This window comes from Aethalodelphis obliquidens, unplaced genomic scaffold, assembly GCF_003676395.1.
Source record: "Aethalodelphis obliquidens isolate GAN/ISIS:26980383/991018 unplaced genomic scaffold, ASM367639v1 scaffold7, whole genome shotgun sequence".
NCBI classification, from domain to species: domain Eukaryota; kingdom Metazoa; phylum Chordata; class Mammalia; order Artiodactyla; family Delphinidae; genus Aethalodelphis; species Aethalodelphis obliquidens.
In genome coordinates, this window is record NW_020837951.1 from 33,367,965 (window position 1) to 33,387,002 (window position 19,038).

Here is a 19,038-nt window from a genome sequence, read left to right on the forward strand (position 1 = left end):
GTCTAGAAGCAACAAGAAACCCTCCCAAAGACAGAATTCCTGAGTGTCCGGAAATCAGAAGAACCAGGTTATCAGAAGAATGGCTTTGGTTCAGCACACTCAGCGGGCCTCTTCTGGGCCAGCCCCTGCTGTGGGCATGGTTGCGCCACAATGACCAGGCGCCAGTCTCCTGAGGACGCTGCAGGGAGACACAGGAAGCTGTGGTGTAGGCTTCTCTTCTGAAGCCCTTCTCGCAGCAAGCCTTCACCCTCCTGGACCCAGGTCCCCTGTGAAACCTTCCCCAGAAAGACATTCCTGGAGCCCTGAGCAAGCTGGCAGGCCCTGGATTAGCTGTCTGGAGACAGCTGCCCCACCTCTCCAGTCTCCACCCTGTCTAGTCTTTCTAAGTGCAGTGACCGGACCCCAGCCCCAGCGTGAATGATTTTCCTTTTCTTTGTTCCCCAGAGCAAGAGGAGGCGGAGCTAGAGGAGTTCCTGTGTCCCGTGAAAACGCCCACTGGCCTTGTGGGCATGGCAGCTGCCTTGCAGCCGGTCCCTGCTATGCCCTTGGCCCTTCAGAATATCTCCCTCAAGCACCTGGGAACTGAAATACAGTAAGTGCGATGGAGCTGAGGGGCCTGCCAGGCTGCAGGCAGCACCTTCTTTGGAGCTTACAGTGATCCGGTGTGACTCCTCTGCAGGGAGGTGGACTTGGGTTGGGGGTTAGGGGCTTTATTTTCAATTCATTACATCATCACTTTAAAATACTACATTTGTTCTGATTTTTAAAGTAGCACACATTCTTTGTAGGAAGTTAGAAACATCTAGAAAGGTATAAATTTAAAATTACCCATAGTCCTTTCACCCAGACAAGCGTTCTTAGCATCACTTTCCTCACATTTTCTATATACATATATGCATAATTGAGATCATATTCAATGTAATGGAGTGGTGGCTTCACAAATGTCTACATATGTCAAATGCATCAAATTATTCACTTTTCACATGTGTAATTTACTGTATGTCGATTACATCTTAGCTTCTTTTTCATCTCATAATGTGTGATATATACAATTTATATTTCCCACCGGCAGGCTTTGTTTTAAATAGTTCATAAGAAGATAGCACTATGGCCTGAGCTTTGGGGCCAAACTGCTTGCATTTGTATCCTGGCTCCACCAGTCATGGGCTCTTCTGCCCTTGGCAAGTTGTTTGATTTCTCTCTGCTTCACTTAAATTATTCGTACATGTAAATACAACAGTATTTGCCTTACAAGATTAGTGTGTGTGTGTGTTTGGGGTGGGGCAGGGGGGTTATAAATGGGTTAATACATGTAAACTGCTTTAGAACTGTGCTTGGGGATCAGTAAGCACTTAAATATTATTCTGCTGCTACTATTGTGGCTCTAATTGAAGGGATGGAAGCTTTTGGGAATTCAGACTGTACCTAACGCTGATCCTGTTTGGGTGGTTATTTTCTGTGTGGACTTCAGACAAACTGGGACCTCTTAGAAAGCAGAATAGATTGCTCCCTGAACTTAGATTAGAGCCCCGCCCCGTGTGGCTCAAGCGAAGCGTTTCTCTCTGTCGGCCTCAGGGTTTGAATTTGCTTGGGTAACTAGCAGGGGAGTGATGCCGTTCTCAGGAGAGAAGCAGGTTTTAGGGAAAATATGATGAGTGTCCTTTAGGGTCTGCTGGCTAGAGATGGAACTACCCCACAGACATTTGGATGGAAAGGCCTAGAACTCAGGAGAGAGATCTGAGCCAGAGAGAGAGACTTGGCGGGTACGGGACCTGGTTGAGCCCCCCAGGGTGAGAGGACAAGGACGGCGCCCGGCAGGGGATCTTCCCATGGGAGGAGCTGGAGGGCACTGGGTACATGGGGAGCCTGCTGTGGGGACAGGGGATCTGAGAAGGCCAGCCACCCAGCCAGTGTGTGTCCAGGGCATTCTCACCAAGATTAAGCCAGGTTCGTGCCTAATGATGGCCACCCAACAACAGAAGCAGAACCGAGAACCTGCAGAGACCAAGAAAGGAAGGAAGTTTCCGAGGATCAGTCAGTTATGTGTCATAAACCACAGAAAATGTGAGACGGTTTTCCAAGTGCCCTGGCTGCTGACAGCCCCAGAAAGACCAGGGTTGCCCTTGTCTCCTGCACCCCCTTTCCCTGGCGGGTCTTGGTGCTTGCTCTTGGGTCTGCCATGAGCCCAGGTCATACTCGAGGAAGGACACTGTGCTAGGTGCTTTACACTCTCAACAAGATGTCTGGACAAACCTGTGAAGTGGTATCTAATGGTTAAGTTCTCAGACCATGGATTAGACATCCAAGTCTATTGCTCAGCCCCACCATTTACTCGTTCTGTGGCTTTGGTTACCTGTCCTTTCCAAATCAAAGTTCTCACTGTGCAGTGGAGGTTATAATAGTGCTTACTTCATTGGGCTGTTGTGAGGAGTAAAAGAGTTAAATGCATGTGGGTGAAGATTAGATGAGTTGAACTCCTAGGGTTTATCTTAGACCTGGCCCATGCAAGGCCCCAGTCATTGTTTGTTGTGGATATGTTCCTCATCCCATTGCAGATGGGAAAATCCAGGCTCAGAGGGGATAAATGTCCTGCCCAAGGTTATCTATCCTTCCAGAACAAGTCCTTGTGACCACTACTCCCATGCTGACCAGGCCTTTCAGACCTAGAGCTAAACCTCCACAGAAGATGATCCATGAACTGCTCCAGGCAAAGTCAATACGTTTATGAAATGGAGATGCCTCTTCCAAGCACAATAGTTTGGCTGGGTAATGGCCACCTGGGCTGTGACAGTAGTTAGTGAGCTCCCCATCCTCAGAGGAGACGTGTGCTAGGGCTTAGAATGATCTTTGTTGCCCTGAAATTGGGGTTTCTATGCCTTCCCACACCCCAGGGGTGACTGCTTGTGAGGCCCTAGACACATTGGGGAGGCTGCAGCCCCTGGACAAGGGGAAGTATGGGCAACAGTGATGGTCACCCCACCCAGCCAGTGCCCCTGGCCATAGGGATGTGCCCCAGGGTCCTTGCCAAATCATGTGGCCTATGGTGTGTGAGATCCATGTAATGGGGCTCAGAAAGACGCAGCACAGAGTGATACTCAGTAAATAGTGCCTCTCATGGTCATCATTCATATTAATATGACCACCACCCTTTTATTTTTAGATGGGTAAAGTAAGAACTAAGAAGAGGAAATGACTAGCCCAAGGAGTCAGGGCTCCTTATTTAAGGTCAGGTGTTAGGAGTGCTGAGTTCTAATTTCTTCTCTGTTCTAAATTTAATTGATTAATTTTTACCTTCCATCAGTCATCTGTACTCTCCATTGAAGTACAATCTCACTCTTTTCCTATTCGAGACCCAACTATACCAAAAAACTGCATTTTGTTTTAAAAACAAGTTTAAGATCAAATGATAGTTCTTTGAAAAGATTAACAAAGTTGACAAACATTTATCTAGAAAGACCAGGAAAAGAAAGCAGACTCAAGTGACTAAAATCAGGAACAAGAGAGGGGACGTTACTACCAACCTTACAGAAATAAAAAGGTTTATAAGGGAATACCATGAACAATTCTATGCTAATAAATTAGATAACTTAGATGAAATGGACAAATTCCTAGAAAGACAAATTACTGAAACTGACTCAAGAAGAAATAGAAAATCTAAATAGACCTGTAGCAAGTAAAGAGATTGAATTAGTTATCAAAAAATTACACCCCACCCCACCAACACACACACATGCACACACACAAAAACCTAGGACCAGATAACTTCACTGGTGAAGTCTACCAAACATTAAAGAATAAATACCAATTCTTCACAAACTGTACTACCACTCCCCACAAAAAAAGAGGAAAGAACATTTCCTAATTCATTCTATAAGGCCAATACTATCCTGATAACCAAAACCACACAAAGGTAATGTTTTGAACACCCAGAGCCTTCACCTAGACTCTCCTTATATTAATTTTGCCAGCAGGCTTCTTTTTCTAACTTCACAGAGGGCATGGACCTTCATGAATCTCAGCTTTATGTAAGAATTTCAGTTTTAACTTCATACTTTGCATGGGTCCAAAACCTTGTTTTCTTTCCTCCTTTGCAACCAAGGTTCTAGGTTTCTGGTATCAACAGTTTATTTCTGATCACAAGAAAAAATAAATGTAACTATGGGTGGTGATAGGTGTTAGCTAGACTTACTGTGGTGATCCTTTTGCAGTAAGTATATGTATTAAATCAATATGTTGTACACTTGAAACTAATATAATATTACATGTCAGTTATATTTCAATTTAAATAAAGCAGTTGATCCCTGGACAAACTCATGTCCTCGCCAACTTTCACAATAATAATGCTGCAAACAAACACTTCAAAATTCAGTGTCATATAATAATAAACATTCATTTCCTGCACATCTGGGTTCACGTGATACAGGCTAGGTTCACCTGGTCTTGGCTCCAAGCCGTTGGGAAGATCTAGGTTTCCTCAACATATTTCTCACATTCCATGGACCAGCAGCTATGAGGCATGTTCCTCAAGAGGGCAAGCCCTACATGCAAGCACATTTTAAGCCTATATTTACATTATATCTGCCAACATCCCTTTGGCCAAAGCAAATCACATGGCTGTGCCCAAAATCAAAAGGAGGAGGGGGATGTACTCCGCTCCTGCGGAGGTGGAGGGGAAGGGGTAAATATTTGTTGAAAAGTAATTTAATCTATATATGCATCTTCCTCTTTACTTCCCACTTGAGTTTCAACTCCTTTTTTGTGTTTAGTCCCTAGGGATTTTCCCTTCCTTTTCTGAGAATTCAGCTAAATACTTTTGAAATATGTTTTGCATTTATCTAGCATCTAGGTAGATGTTTGTGGAACAAGGGTTTTTCAGATATTTTGTCCACCATATTGCTAGACGTATACATCGCGTGGAGGGATGATAGCGCAAAGCCAGGACTCCATCGCAAGTCTACAGACTTTTTCAGCCTTTTGTTTTCTGGCCACGCTATTGCTGCCCTTTAGATAATTGACCTCCTCCTGCAGTGTTTTTCAAACTGTTGACCAGTAAGAAATACATCTTATTATATGGCTCAATACACATATATGTAATTCACAAAATTTTAATCCTTTCTAAGTGGGGCGCATTCTGATATTTTCTATTCCATTTTTTTTAAGTGCTGGTCGTGATACTAAACTGATTTTACAGTCTACCAATGGCTCACATCCTGCAGTTTGAAAAACACTGACCTAGTGAACTCTTTAGTCATTTTTTCTTCCTTGTTATTAGTTTTGGAATATGTCGACTTTTATACCTTTGCAAAGAGAAAACAAACTCAATTGAACTGCCTTTTCATCCAACTCATGAACTTCTCTGTGGCCTGTGGTGCCAGGCCAGCCTTTGGTGCTACCTAGTTCCTTCCTGCAAAACAAACATCTATTGAGTCTGTACGCTGGGCACATGTGACCCAGTGCCAGGTGCCAGTAGGCATGCAGGTAGGTTAGTGCTCAGTTCTTGAAGAAAAGACACCACTACTCAGTCTAGACAAGTACTTGGTCAAAGAGTGACCCATGCATGAAGTGCAGTAAGCTCCTTGGAGGCTGTGAGGTGATCAGTGAAGGCTACAGAGAGAACAGGTCTGAGCAGGGAAAGAAAGCAAGGGGAGCAAGAGGCCAGGAGGTGTTTGGAACTTTTCTCAGCAGAAGTAGGGAGCCACTGGTGATTTTTAAGCCAGGTGGTTATAAGACCAGGTGAAGGTTTTGGGAAAGTTAGTTTGGCAAATCCATTTCAGTGAATAAAGCAGACAAATGCCCCTGCCCTCATGGAGCTTATATTCTAGCAGTGGGGTTGGAGGCAGAGGAGTCAAGCTTGTATTGTTTACAAGGAATACTGTGTATCAAAGGTGATCTGCATGATGAAAAATGGAAAGGAGAAGGGTAAGGGTGATGGGAGAGGCTCAGATGGGTTGCCTCCTGCAGGGTGCCTGCAGTCAGGCAGACTGATCAAGTCATGACTGGGGTGGAGATGCAGCCTGAGCGCCAGCAGTGGCAGCAGGAAGGGTAGTGGGCAAGATAGCAGGGCTGTCAGCCCCATGATCCTCTATTTTCCTTTCAGAAACACAATGTACAACATCCGGGGCAACAAGCAGACCCAAGGAACAGGCCACAGACCCTCAGGAGAAGATTCTTCACTGAGCGAGGAGCCTCAGAGGGAGGAGCAGCCCTCGCCTCCTGACCTCAGCGCCCCAGGTGAGCCTCTGCCTGGGTCTGAGCTGCCTTCAGAGACTAAGTGGGTGCCCTCTCTCCTCCCCGTAAACAAACATCCGTGCTTTTGTGTGTCAAAGATTCAACTCTCCAGGTCACTCCTCCTGGGCTTCCATGGGTCTGGTAGTAATGATTCATTCTTTCTTTCTTTCTCTCTTTCTCTCTTTCTTTCTTTCCTTCCTCCCTCCCTCCTTTCTTTCTCTCTTTCCTTTTTTTTTTTTAACTTGTGGTAAAAATACATAACAAAATTTACCACTTTAACCAATTTTAAGTGTATAATTCAGTGACATTAGGTACATTCACGTTCTTGTGTAACCATCACTACCATCCATTTCCAGAACGCTTTTCATCTTCCCAAACTGAAACACCAAGCAATGATTCTTGAAGTAATAAGGGAAAATATCTGTTGCTTTCTCTTTCTTCCTTTTTTAAAAAAAATTTATAAGGAAAGGATATAAAAATGCTTTTCTGGGATGATTAAAATCAGATCTACCTGAAGAAGCAGAACAAATGACCTCAAGGTATTCATCCCCTCTGTGACATGGCACTTTATTTCTTTTACAAAATATTAGGACCCATCAGGGGTGTTTGACATCTTTGAAATTAGCATAAATGCCCTTAAAACATGTTTTAACTATGTAGAAACAGTTGGGAGAAAACTGGCTAAGGCAGCACTGAGGGGTCTTATGGTAGAGAGGACCCCTGAGCTGTGTACAAATTACTGTAGAAAAAGCACCGCTTTGGAGCAGTGCCTGATGAGGCCCCACAGATCACGATGAATAGCCCAAGAGAAGATCAGTACTGTATCTAATCAATAATAATAATAGAACTAGCACTTACATGTAGCAGGTACTTTGTGCCAGGGCTACTCTAAGCCTTTTTTTTTTTTTTTTTTGGTAACAGTTTCATTCTGATATAATTCACATACCATACAATTCACTCCTTTGAAACATATAATTCAGTGGCTTTCAGTATCTTCACAGAGTTGTGCAACCATCACCATAATCAAATTTAAAACATTTGTATTACCCCCAGAAGAAACCCCATACCCCTCAGCCATCAGTCCCAGTCTCCACCTCTGGGCAACCACTAATCTACTTTCTGGCTCTGTAGATTTGCCTGTTCTGGACATTGCATATAAATGGAATCTACAATATGTAGTCTTCTGTGATTGGTGTCTTTTACTCAGCAGAATCTTTTCAAGTTTCATCCACATGCACGAAGCGCTTTATGTGCATTAACCTGTTTAGTCTTTACAACAACCTGAGCGGTAAATACTGTTCTCCTCATTTAATAACTGAGGGAACTGGGAACGGATGTGAGGAGTGACTCGCTCACAGCTGCACAGTGAGTAACAGAATAGGATTCAGACCAAACAGTCTGGCCCCATATTCCTGCCTGAAGCCTCTTTTCTGAGTCAGTGACTTTGCAAACAACCTCTTTATTGCCATGAAACCTTGTCCCCATAAACAAAATCTGATACACAAAGCAAATAAAAGCAGAGTTGAGGCAGGGTTGGGAGTCCAGGCTCCCCCTCAGCCCCTCCCACCCCACCCTCTTCCCTTCCCAGCCAGCCCTTGAGGCGATCCCATGAAATCCTAGGGTGCTGATTGAAAACCACTGTCTTAGGCCTCCGTTTTTCCCAACTATAAGATGGGCACAGTGATCCTACCCTGCCTGCCCTCAGGGTTGGTGTACAGTAGCCTGCAGGGCTCCAGGGAGCCTCCCTGCCCTCTTAGATCCTGTGGCAGGAAAGAAAAAGAAGCATTGCATTCCTCTGAGCTCTGCAGGCTGCTTTGTACCTGGCTCGACCAGATTTCTTTTAAGCCTGGAACAAGACCGTTCTGTTCTTGTACTCAACAAGGCCAAGGAGTTTCTGGTTCCTGTCACCTACTAGAGTAGTTTTTTGTCTGCTCAATACTATTTGGTTGGCTCTTGGCCTGGTCCCCAGAAGAAAGTTGCTAAGTCATTCAGCTTGTCCTGCAAGCCCTGCCTGTCCCCTTCCCTGGGATCTCATACCACATCCTTATTTTTAATATCATAGTCCCAAAAGAACTGGGTATGACTTACTACAGTGTATATCAGGGGGAAGATAAATGAGTAATTTGAGTTAGAAAATTTAGATAGGCTCAAGAAAAAATCCTGCGGTGTACCAAAGGTGGGCAGCAAATGTGGCTCTGAGCTTCTCAGCAGCCAAGGCAAAGAGGGAAATGCAAGTGGTTAGGTTACTTCCGGTGTCCATAAGACTATAAACACATATCTTAAAAGAAGCAAAGCTGGCCCTGAGAGCTAAGAAGAATTTATGTTGGGGCCTCATAACGGACATAATGTGTATGTGCCCTGTGATCAAAATTCTCAGTCTCTTGACCATATAATCAGGCCATTACATGTCCCTTGATGCAGGCTGATGGCAGAGCCCTAAAGCACAGGCTGAGGGTAGGGCAGGACAAGGCGGTCTGGGTGAGTGATTCTCTAACATTGGATTTAAGAATAAAATTTAGGGACTTCCCTGGTGGCGAAGTGGTTAAGAATCCACCTACCAATACAGGGGACATGGGTTCGAGCCCTGGTCCAGGAAGATCCCACATGCCGTGGAGCAACTAAGCCCATGCGCCACAACTACTGAGCCCGTGCTCTAGAGCCCACGAGCCACAACTGCTGAGCCCGCATGCCACAACTACTGAAACCTGCGCGCCTAGAGCCTGTGCTCCGCAATAAGAGAAGCCACCGCAATGAGAAGTCCGTGCACCACAACGAAGAGTAGCCACCGCTCGCCTCAACTAGAGGAAGCCCGTGCACAGCAACGAAGACCCAACGCAGCCAAAAATAAATAAATAAATAAATTTATTTAAAAAAAAAAAAGAAAGAAAGAAAATTTAGCACCAGTCAACAAACATTTTCTGTAAAGGGCCAGATAGTAAATATTTGAGGCATTGTGGGCCATACAGTCTCTGTTGCAAGTACTCAACTCTGCCTTTGTGGAGTGAAAGCAGTACAGACAATGCACAAATAAATGGGCATGGCTGTATTCCAATAAAACTTTATTTACAAAAGCAGGCCTCCCGATTTGGTCTGTGGGCTATTGGTTGCTGACCCAGGCTCTGCTGGAAATAAAAGGATACAGCCTTGAGACATTCAGCTGTGGGAGATATGTCTCCTAATTTAGCTTGTAATTAGAATCAAATGAGAGTTTACATTACTCACTGGGGCAAGTATGCAGAGTACAGATATTTTGTGCTCCTATCAATGGACAGATCTGTGTGCCTTGAAAATCGCCCAGAGCCTGGAGGTCAGATCCTGAAATAAGAAAAAATACATCCTGCCTGGGCCCGTGCCTGAGGAGATGGCCACCTGGCAAACACTAGCGGGGCAGTAGGAGGTAACCCATGCAGGTTGAGATTGGAGGGTAGGGAACAGAGGGAATAGGGAACAGAGGGTAGAGGATGGGCTGGATGACCCGGCACAGTGTAAACAGTGTTTATATAGTCCAGTGGTTCTCAGAGTATGATCCCTGCACAAGCTGTATCAGCATCACCTAGGAACATTTAAAAATACAAATTCTCAAGCTGTGCCCCAGGCCTATGGAATGGAAAGCTCTGGGAGTAGGGTCCCCAAACTGCACTTTTTAAAAATATTTTTTAAAATAAATTTATGTATTTATATATTTATTTTATTTTTGGCTGCATTGGGTCTTCATTGCTGCACGCGGGCTTTCTCTAATTGCGGCGAACAGGAGCTACTCTTCATTGCGGTGTGAGGGCTTCTCATTGCGGTGGCTTCTCTTGTTGCGGAGCATGGGCTCTAGGTGTGTGGGCTTTGGTAGTTGTGGCACGCAGGCTCAGTAGTTGTGGCGCACGGGCTTAGTTGCTCCGTGGCGTGTGGGATCTTCCTGGACCAGGGCTCGAACCCGTGTCCCCTGCATTAGCAGGCAGATTCTTAACCACTGCGCCACCAGGGAAGTCCCCCCAATCTGCATTTTACCAAGCCTTCCAGGTGCTTCTGCAGCAAGCCCAAGTTTGAGAACTGCTGAAGCCACTGATCACAATCTCTGTGTTCCTCCTCTTGAGCAGGAAAAGATCCAGCGGATTCTCCAAAGCCTACACCCAAGTCCTCTCTGACCGCCAATCTCATTCAGAAAGCCAAGCGCCAGAGCAACACCTTCCCGCTCTTCACCGAAGGACTCACACGGAACCGAACCGCCCAGGAGAAAGTGCTGGCCTTGGAACAGCAGGTTCTGATGCTCACCAAGGAGCTAAAGGCTCAGAAGGTGAGCTCTGGCCCCAGAGACACCCCAGGCTCCAGTGGACCCCTCTGGGCCTGGAGCCCCTGGACAAGCTAGATGTGATGCGTTAGCCAGCCTGTGGTCCTTAACTGCCAAACTGCAGGTGGCTGGAAATGCTGTGCTGTTGATCAGTCAGGGACATACTGTCACTTGAGCTATGGGACAGAAGGCCACCAAGGGCAGGTCTCTCGGATCTCTCCTGGGAGACTGTGCATGATCTGACCCCACACCCGAAGACACAGTGTTTGGAGGAGGGTAATCTGCATGCAGGGTCCTCGGAGGGGCCACCGAAGGAACTGGGGGATCTTTGATCTGGCAGCTGGTAACTGGGTACAGGACAGAGAAACCAGGCTGAGCCAGGCCCAACAGAGGACAGTGACAGGGAGGAAGATTTAGGCTTCATAGAGAGAGAAGTTAATTATAGCAGTTAAGAAAGAAAGAGCTACATGGTCATTGTAGGTAACAGATCACATATATACACAGACATTAAAATCACTCAAAAATCCCACAACTCAGAGAGTAAATCAAGTTCACATCCAGGGGAGACCTCATGAAGTAGTAAGGGTCACATGGCGGGGAGGCAATGGGGGATGCAGCATGGGCAGTAGGCTCTCTTTTTTTTTTTATTTGTTTGTTTGTTTTGCGGTACGCGGGCCTCTCACTGTTGTGGCCTCTCCCGTTGTGGAGCACAGGCTCTGGACGCTCAGGCTCAGCGGCCATGGCTCATGGGCCCAGCAGCTCCGCAGCATGTGGGATCTTCCCGGACCGGGGCACGAACCCATGTCCCCTGCATCGGCAGGCGGACTCTCAACCACTGCGCCACCAGGGAAGCCCAGTAGGCTCTCTTTAGCACAATAAAAGTGACTAAGCCAGCACAGTTGTTACCAAAACTCCTGAGCGTGGTGCCTGTGGTACTCTGGTGATGGTACCCACTGAGGGCCCAGGCTCCTTTTCCTCTGAGAGGAAGGCCTCAGCTCTCTTGCTTGAGCTTTGGCTACTCTACATCTCTGTCTGCTTTATTTCTGGTCTTGCTCCTGGGGAGGTAAGGGGTATACTTCTAAATATTCTCCCCTTTGTACATTTCTTTTCCTTTCTGCTCTGTTTTTAGAGGACACAGTCCAGAAAAATGCTCTCCCTACCTAGTTTTGCCCCTTCTCTGCCTTTCTTGCCCCTAAACAGTTATTACAGGAACCAGCAGAGGCTTCATTGCTGGCAGCTCAGGGGTTACATTTAATGAAGCAGCTGGTGATTAGAGTCCTCAAAGGAGGAAGCTCAATCATTCATGTGTTCTCAATTCATTTGTTTATTCACAAAGCTTTTATTGAGGGCCTGTTACAGGCATGCAGTGTTCTAGGTGCTGGGGAACAAACAGTGAGAAAAGACACAGCCCTGCCCTTGCAGGCTTATAGCACCCAAATGTATCCTTACAGCGTGTGAAGTCTCCTCTGATGCCACTTAGCAGCCCAGCCATCACTCTTTTCCTCCGTCACCTTTGCGTTCCTGTCATGAGGCTGCTGGCCGCTCCTGAGAGCTGAGGGCATTAAGCTGAGCTGTAGCAGCTTCCTGATCCCTGTATCAGTACAGCTTCAGTCCCAAACCCGACCTGGAAAGGAAGAGCGATGTAGAATGTAAACACCACTTGTCATTTCCGTGCTTCTTCCCCTACTTTCTAGGAAATGTGGGCAGCCTCCCGTGACTCGGCCTTTCCTTCTAAGGCATTAGGAATTGTCAAATGACGTGGAGAGGCCCCGGGAGACCTAGATTTCATTCCGCTCTTGGAGATTAGTACGGGCTGCCCAGGATGTTGACAACTCCCCTACAGTCAGAGTGAAAATGTCAGGAGGAAGTTGTTCCAACATTAAAGAATCTGGACTTCTTTACTAATTCACTTTCCAGCAGACCTCAACCCTGTCCTGGGGCAGGTAGTGGGGAGGAGATCAAGTCTTGGGGTTTAGCTTTTGACTCACGAAATGAGTGGATAGTGTGCTGTCTGACCCATTCCCCGATGGCCGCACCGCCCCGGCACACAGGATCTTAGTTCCCTGACCAGGGATCCAACCCACGCCCCCTGCAGTAGAAGCGCAGCGTTCTAACCACTGGACCTCCAGGGAATTCCCTCTTCCTCTTTATATGGACTTATAATCATGTTTTCTGAAGAGGCCTGTGTCCAGATTCATAAAGCTGGGTGCCTGGCACCCAGCAGCTGCCCCAAACATGCAGGCTTTGATTATTTTGGCTGTGACTGTGGCATTCCCTGCTCTCCTTGTTGATTCCTTCCTGCCTTACGAGGGGTAAAAGCACCCCCCTCCCTCCCCGAGGGGCTCTGGGAGATGTGCTTGTGGGTATAGCAGTGATGGGAGGAGGCCATCCTTACCTTTATTCCACATTTAGAAGGGGGACCCCAGCCAGACCAACTGTGGGGTTTCATGTTCAACCCAAATACCAAAACCAGTGAGGAGGAGAGAAAGAGACTGACTCTTGACCTGGAGGTAACACAGAGGAGTCTGGCACGATCTTGGGGTGCCCATTGGTACCCCAGGCACTCAAAAATGCTGGTCAGAGAGCAGCTCTCCATCTGAGACCTTTTAAGTGTAATACCTCAGCTGGGGAAACAGTCCCCTGGACTTCCTGGGCCCATGTCTACACGATGCCCTCCTGTGTCTCTTCAGTGGGAAGGTGCCTCAGGCTGCAAGAGGACATGGGAACTGGGGATCTCATCCTGGCTCAGCCAGCCAGGCAGACACTGCCAATAGCTTTAGTGATTTTTAAGAATTTGTATCTCAAACTCTGTTGGATGCTATGGAGGGCACTGAGGTACACTGGGCCAAACCCCTGCCCTTGGGGACCTCACCCACTGGACTGAACACAAGTAACTGCTGGTATGAAGTGTGGCCCCAGTACTGTGCTGGCTGGTGCCTTCCACACACTGTCTCTCCTCTTTACACCAGTTATCCTCTCCTTTTCCTGACAGACTGGAGTTCTGAGAGGTTCTGCGTGCCCATGACCTCCTGGGCGCTGAGTCAGGGTTCAGGCTCTGGTCTGCCTGCCTCCAGAGCTTCTGCCCTCTTCACTGCACCGCGTTCAAGGGGCTCAGAGAAGGTGGCTGACTAGTCCAAGGTCACGCAGCTGGAAGAGCCAGGACGTAGGCACTGGTCTCCTTCCCCAGGTCCAGGACCCCTCACAGCTCAGCCGTCTCCTCCATGCTCTCGCAGTGTAGCCCAGTATTGGACACAAGCACCGTGACTGCTCCTCAGAAAAAATGAATGCACTCCCTGTGATTCCAATACCCATTAAGCCATTATCCATCCCAGTCCCCTGCAGCGCTGGCCCCCCAAGAGATTTGGACTCTGGGAGACGGCACCAGATGGCAGCTTGGCCTGGTGACTCAGGCTTTCAGAGTCGGCAGCGTTGCACCCAACCTGAAGGCTGTCTGCTCCGACAGATGGAGGGCTGTTGTTTGTGGGGATGTTGGCTGCCAGGAATGGTGAACCCCTCCCCCGGGCCCTGCCAGGGGCCAGGTTAGCTCACTCAGGATTACTTGGTGAAGGTATATAATTCAGTGAGGAAACTTGATCAGAGCAAGGTGCCGCCTCTCCCTTCCCTAGGACCCCAGCCGGAGACTTCAGGGTACAGGCCCTGGGGAGGGGTACGGGCCTTAGAGGGAGAGGGGGTGAGAGGGCCCCCGTGCTTGGGGAGGCACACTTGTCACAATTTCTCTCTCACCCTTTCAGTGGCTCTTGGTGGAGTAGAACCATCATCTCCATTTTACATACGAGAAAGCTGAGGTTCAGTTTTCTGAAACACCCGCATTAGTGGATCTGGAATGGGAACCGAGGCCTCTGTAACTCCCAAGCCAGTGCTCTTTCACCTGTTCCCAGATGGCACCGAGCCCCTTAGGGGTCAGAGGCCGTCATGTCCAGGGCACTCCCAGTCCAGTGCTCTTTCCACAAGCACTGTTGGACTCACCCACCTTGATTCTAGTGAGCAATGAAGGTATCCACACTTTAATAAGATAAATGATTTATTGGCTTTTAAAATGTTTACTAAAATGACAACTTATTAACAGTTGTCAAAATCTAAGATCGACCAAACAATGATTCAATTAAGAAGTATTAAAAGTGTCACTTGATCAGCTCTTCTACTTCAAGACTTGGTCCTAAGGCATTGCTTATGACTGGGAATTGGAAAACAACCCAGATGTCCATCCTAGGAGGTGGGATGAAGGGAACTTTGTGCTCCATACAAGGAATACTCTTGAACTGTTGCAAATGATAGTGTTGCTTGATAATGACTGACCTGGAGAGGCGTCATCACATTGTAAGGACGAAAGCAGCCTCAAAATGGGATATTCAAGTTTTCTTTTCGTTTTCATTATTTCTATTTGATGTATATGTGCATTTTTGTGACTGGCTTAATTCACCTAGCATAAGGTCCTCAATGTTCATCCATGTTTTAACATGTGATGGGATTTCCTTCCTTTTTAAGACTGAGTAATATTCTATTGTATGCCACATTTTGTTTATCCATTCACCATCGACAGACACTTGGGTTGTTTCCACCTCTTGGGTCTTGTGAATAATGCTGCTATGAACATGGGTTATTCCCATTTTTAAAGAAATTGAAAGAAGCATTTCGATGCAGAATCCGTTAACTGCACATCATGAAGAAGTGAAGGGTCTTAGGATTGGAGTTGGGAGCCTTCTGTTCTAGCTGCAGTTTTCCCAGTCATGGGGATCCACCAGGTTCCTTTAGTCCTCTCTTGTCCTTTCTTGAGCTTCAGTCTCCCTGCGTGAGAGCGGGGTGACTGAACCAGGTGGTCTCCCAGGGCCATCCAGCCTCCAGCTTTTCCGAATCCATGATCCATTCCCACTCCTCACTTTACACTTCCTGCTCTGGCTCCATCCCTCTCCCGGGTTCCTTTCTTCCTGTCTTATTCTGGTGCAGGGGTCCTGGGGTGGGAGGACAGCCTCCCGGGCTGGTCTTGGATTTGAAGAGCCAGATGTGGGAAGGGAGAGACAGCTGATGTAGTGAAATGGGCTTCAGAGTTGACTCTCCCAAAGTTGGCAGACAGATACCCCCCTGATTCTGAGGCTAGGGCAAGTCTGAGCAGTGGCACGTACTGGTTATTTCACCAGGCAGTTACCCCAGGTAATCTCCAAATCTCAGCTGACTCAGAAAATGGTCTAGGCTTCTCAGTTATCCTGCAGCCACAGGAATGTTGATCTGGGTCAGTACCGCCCTGGGAAGCTGACTTCTAAATCCCTGACGTGCCAGTTCGGTTTGCAGCCACCCGCCCCTCCCCACCTTCCTGCCACACCCAGGACCCACAGCTCCGTACCTGTTCCTTCATCCCATTGAGGCTTTGCTCAAGCTGTTGGCTCAGCCTCGTCTGGAAAGCCCTCCCAACCCTCAGCTCCCACTTTCTGCCCTTGTCTCCCACCTGCTGCTTGACCTCACTGGCCCTCCTCATTCTTCAGGATCAGTTTAAACTGCTCCGCCTTTCTGTGGAATGTACTGGTCTTCCCCGGCCTCCGCCCCAGGCAGAAGTCATCGCCTGCTGCCCTGAGTCCCCACAAACATCCTTGCTTCCCCCTCTCACGGTAAATCATTCCGTGACAGTGGTTCACCTTTGCTCCCACCAGCCTTCGTGGTCCTTGAGTGTGGGAACTGTGACCGGCGCCTCTCTGGGTCCCAGCGGCTGGCACTGAGTGAGTGCTTGATAAAGGTTAGATGGATGGATAGAAGAGAGAGAACCAGAGAAGGGACAGTCACTAGTACCAAGGTTTCGGAAGGTGTATGCTAATTTGGTCTTATCGTTAGCTTCTGAAATGAAGTCATGATTTTGGGCAGTTCTCCAAAATGGAATTGTTCTCAGCCTATCCAGCCAATCATTTATTTAAACACTTTGGCATGCATACAGTTAATGTGTCCCCAGGAAACCACGCTTTTCCACATGAGACTGGCCTGGAGCACAGCAGTGTGAGCTAAAGGCCCTAACTGCCGGGTCTGCGGTTCAGGTTCACGTGGGACTGGCTGCTGGGCTGTCTGGCTTCTGATATGCTGATCCTGGTCCTGAATGAATTCACATACCTGCTTTGGAGCAGGACAGGTCCCTGAATGCTGGGGAGGTTGGAAGCTTGAAGGCACAGGGAGCCACACCTTGAATTTCCACATGAATCGGCTGCCCCTGCCAAGGAATAAATCGAAGCCGTTGCTTCTGAACTCCCAGGTGCTTCTTGGCACCTGCCTTGCAGGCATTGTTGGATGGGCTGAGGCGTGGGCCCTGGGTGTGTGGCGAGGCGTGAGGATTGCCAGTTTGTTTTCTCTAATGCCACCTCAGCTCGATTGGTAGTGACTGCTTGAATGCCATGTTCAGAAGGATTCTGAGGCCTCAGCTAGGCTTCACCGGGAAAGAGTGCTGAGGTTGATGAGTGATGTCTGCCTCAGGGGTGAGAAGGAAGAGCCACGCCCACGTGCCATGCCGCTGCCACCCCTGCTTTCATTACTGACCGAGCACAGGATGCTCAGTGTCTGGATGATTTGGAGTTAAATTCCACTCTGCTGGGCCTCACTTTGTTCATTTCTGAAACAGACATATTAGTTGGGGAATGGGCAGAAGCCTCAAAGTACTGTGGCCTAAAACAAATTGGAAGTTTATTTCTCTCTGACATTGAAGAATCCAGAGTGAAGTGTGCAGCTCCGAGTTGGTGGGGCGACTGTGCCATCCTCAACTTGCAACTTCTGCTTGTGAGCCCAGCCTGGCTGCTCCGGTTCCTGCCGTTTCCCAGCCAGGAGGAAAGGGAACTGGGCCAGGGGAGCACGTGCGCAGTGGTTTGGAAGGCATGACCCAGAAGCTGCCCACAGCATTTCTCATATCCCATTTGGGCACAGTAGTCACTTGGCCACACCGAGCTATGAGCTTGGCTGGGAAATGTAGTCCTTTGCTGGGGAACCATGTGTCCAACTAAAACTCTTCTGAGTAGAAAAAGAGAATGTGGGTGCTGGTCAGTGATGCCCTAGGGGATGTTGCCCGCCACCTCTCAGGGCTCTTAGGAGAACTGATGACAGCCTCTGCCTCACCTCTGGCACGTAATAGGCCTTCCCCGAGCTTACCGGGCTCTTCCCTTTCCCCTGCAGGAACTGGTGAAGATCCTGCACAAGGCGCTGGAGGCTGCCCAGCAGGAGAAGAGGGTGTCCAGTGCGTACCTGGCAGCAGCCGAGGACAAGGACCGGCTGGAGCTGGTGCGGCACAAAGTGCGGCAGATCGCGGAGCTGGGCAGGCGGGTGGAGGCCCTGGAACAGGAGCGGGAGAGCCTGGTGCAGACGGCGAGCCTGCGGGAGCAGGAGGTGCAGGAGCTGCGGCAGCACGTGCAGCTGCTCCTGGACAAGAACCAGGCTAAGCAGGAGGTCATCCAGAAACTCTCTGAGAAGGTCACCCAGGACTTCATGCATCCCCCCAACCAGCCCCCTGCACCCCCAGATGCAGCTGACAGGGACCTCCTGAGCCAACAGGAAAAGATGGAGCACCTGAAGGTAGGGACCCCTCCCTCCAGGCCCTGGGGCCTTGGGGGAAGGCACTGCTCTTGACCCCAAGGCTTTTCTGGACAGAGCTGGGATGACCCTTAATACTGGAGTATTCACATCTGAAACAGACATTGATAGAAATGTTGCTACACGCTTCCTCACATTCTTAACCAGTAGACCCAATGCAATTTGACCTTTTCATGACATCCTAGGCTGAAAAGTGAAGGTATCTCTAAATCATCAAAGTAGAGATGAAAGAGCCCAAGATGGAGTCAGAACTCCTAAGCGCTCTGGAGCCTGGCCTGCTCAGCCTCCTTTAGCGCCACGCTGATGCTCTCAGGAGCCCCCGAGGTGCCCAGCAGCCCTCCCCAGTGGTCCTACACATGAGTAGTGACCTGTGGCTGGCTGTAACTTGCTCGTGATAATGACAGTAATCGCTACTCCTACTTACAGATTGTTTACCGTGTGGTAGGCACTGTCCTAAGTGCTTTACTTTCATCACTTCACTTAGTCCTCGCACCAGCCTGGTGAGGTAGCTGCTTATGTGCTCCCCACTTTACAGATGAGAATGCCAGGGCTGAGAAAGGTGAAGTAACTTGCCCAGGACCGTGTGCAGAGGAAGTGGGGGGACTGGAACTGGGTTGCAGCTCACCTCTCTGACTAGTCTTGTCTGCTCTGCTGCCTTCCAGCCTCTGTGGCCCTTCCAGCCACCACCATCATCCCGGCCTCACCCTTGCCCAGGGTGTGGCTTTCACCCGGGAAAGGCCACCCCATCCCACAGGGACCAGTTGCAACACAGGGGGCAGGAACTTTATTTTAAGTGTGATACCTGCCGCGGGCTGCGGCCTCCTCTCTGGAGGGTGGTGACAGGAGCTGGGGATAGGTGCGCCTAGAACCCACCGTCCCTACAGGCAGCCACATAGCCCCAGTCAGTCCTTCCCCAGCCCTCGCACCCACAGCCACAAGAGTATACATCGGATTACCAC

The 19,038-nt window shown here is 48.6% G+C and overlaps 1 protein-coding gene across 4 annotated transcripts in view; it reads left to right on the plus strand.

Annotated features, from left to right (window-relative positions):
• TBC1D2 (TBC1 domain family member 2) overlaps positions 1-19,038 on the plus strand; it is a 42,340-nt gene that overhangs the window by 6,134 nt on the left and 17,168 nt on the right. For all 4 annotated transcript variants that reach the window (XR_003432586.1, XM_027105395.1, XM_027105396.1 and 1 more), the window contains 4 exons: positions 445-592; positions 6,098-6,231; positions 10,317-10,513; positions 17,666-18,061. Coding sequence is in view for 3 of the 4 variants with exons in the window: in XM_027105395.1 (XP_026961196.1) it covers positions 445-592; positions 6,098-6,231; positions 10,317-10,513; positions 17,666-18,061 (875 nt within the window). In the remaining variant the exon portion in view is untranslated. The remainder of the gene's footprint in view (positions 1-444; positions 593-6,097; positions 6,232-10,316; positions 10,514-17,665; positions 18,062-19,038) is intronic.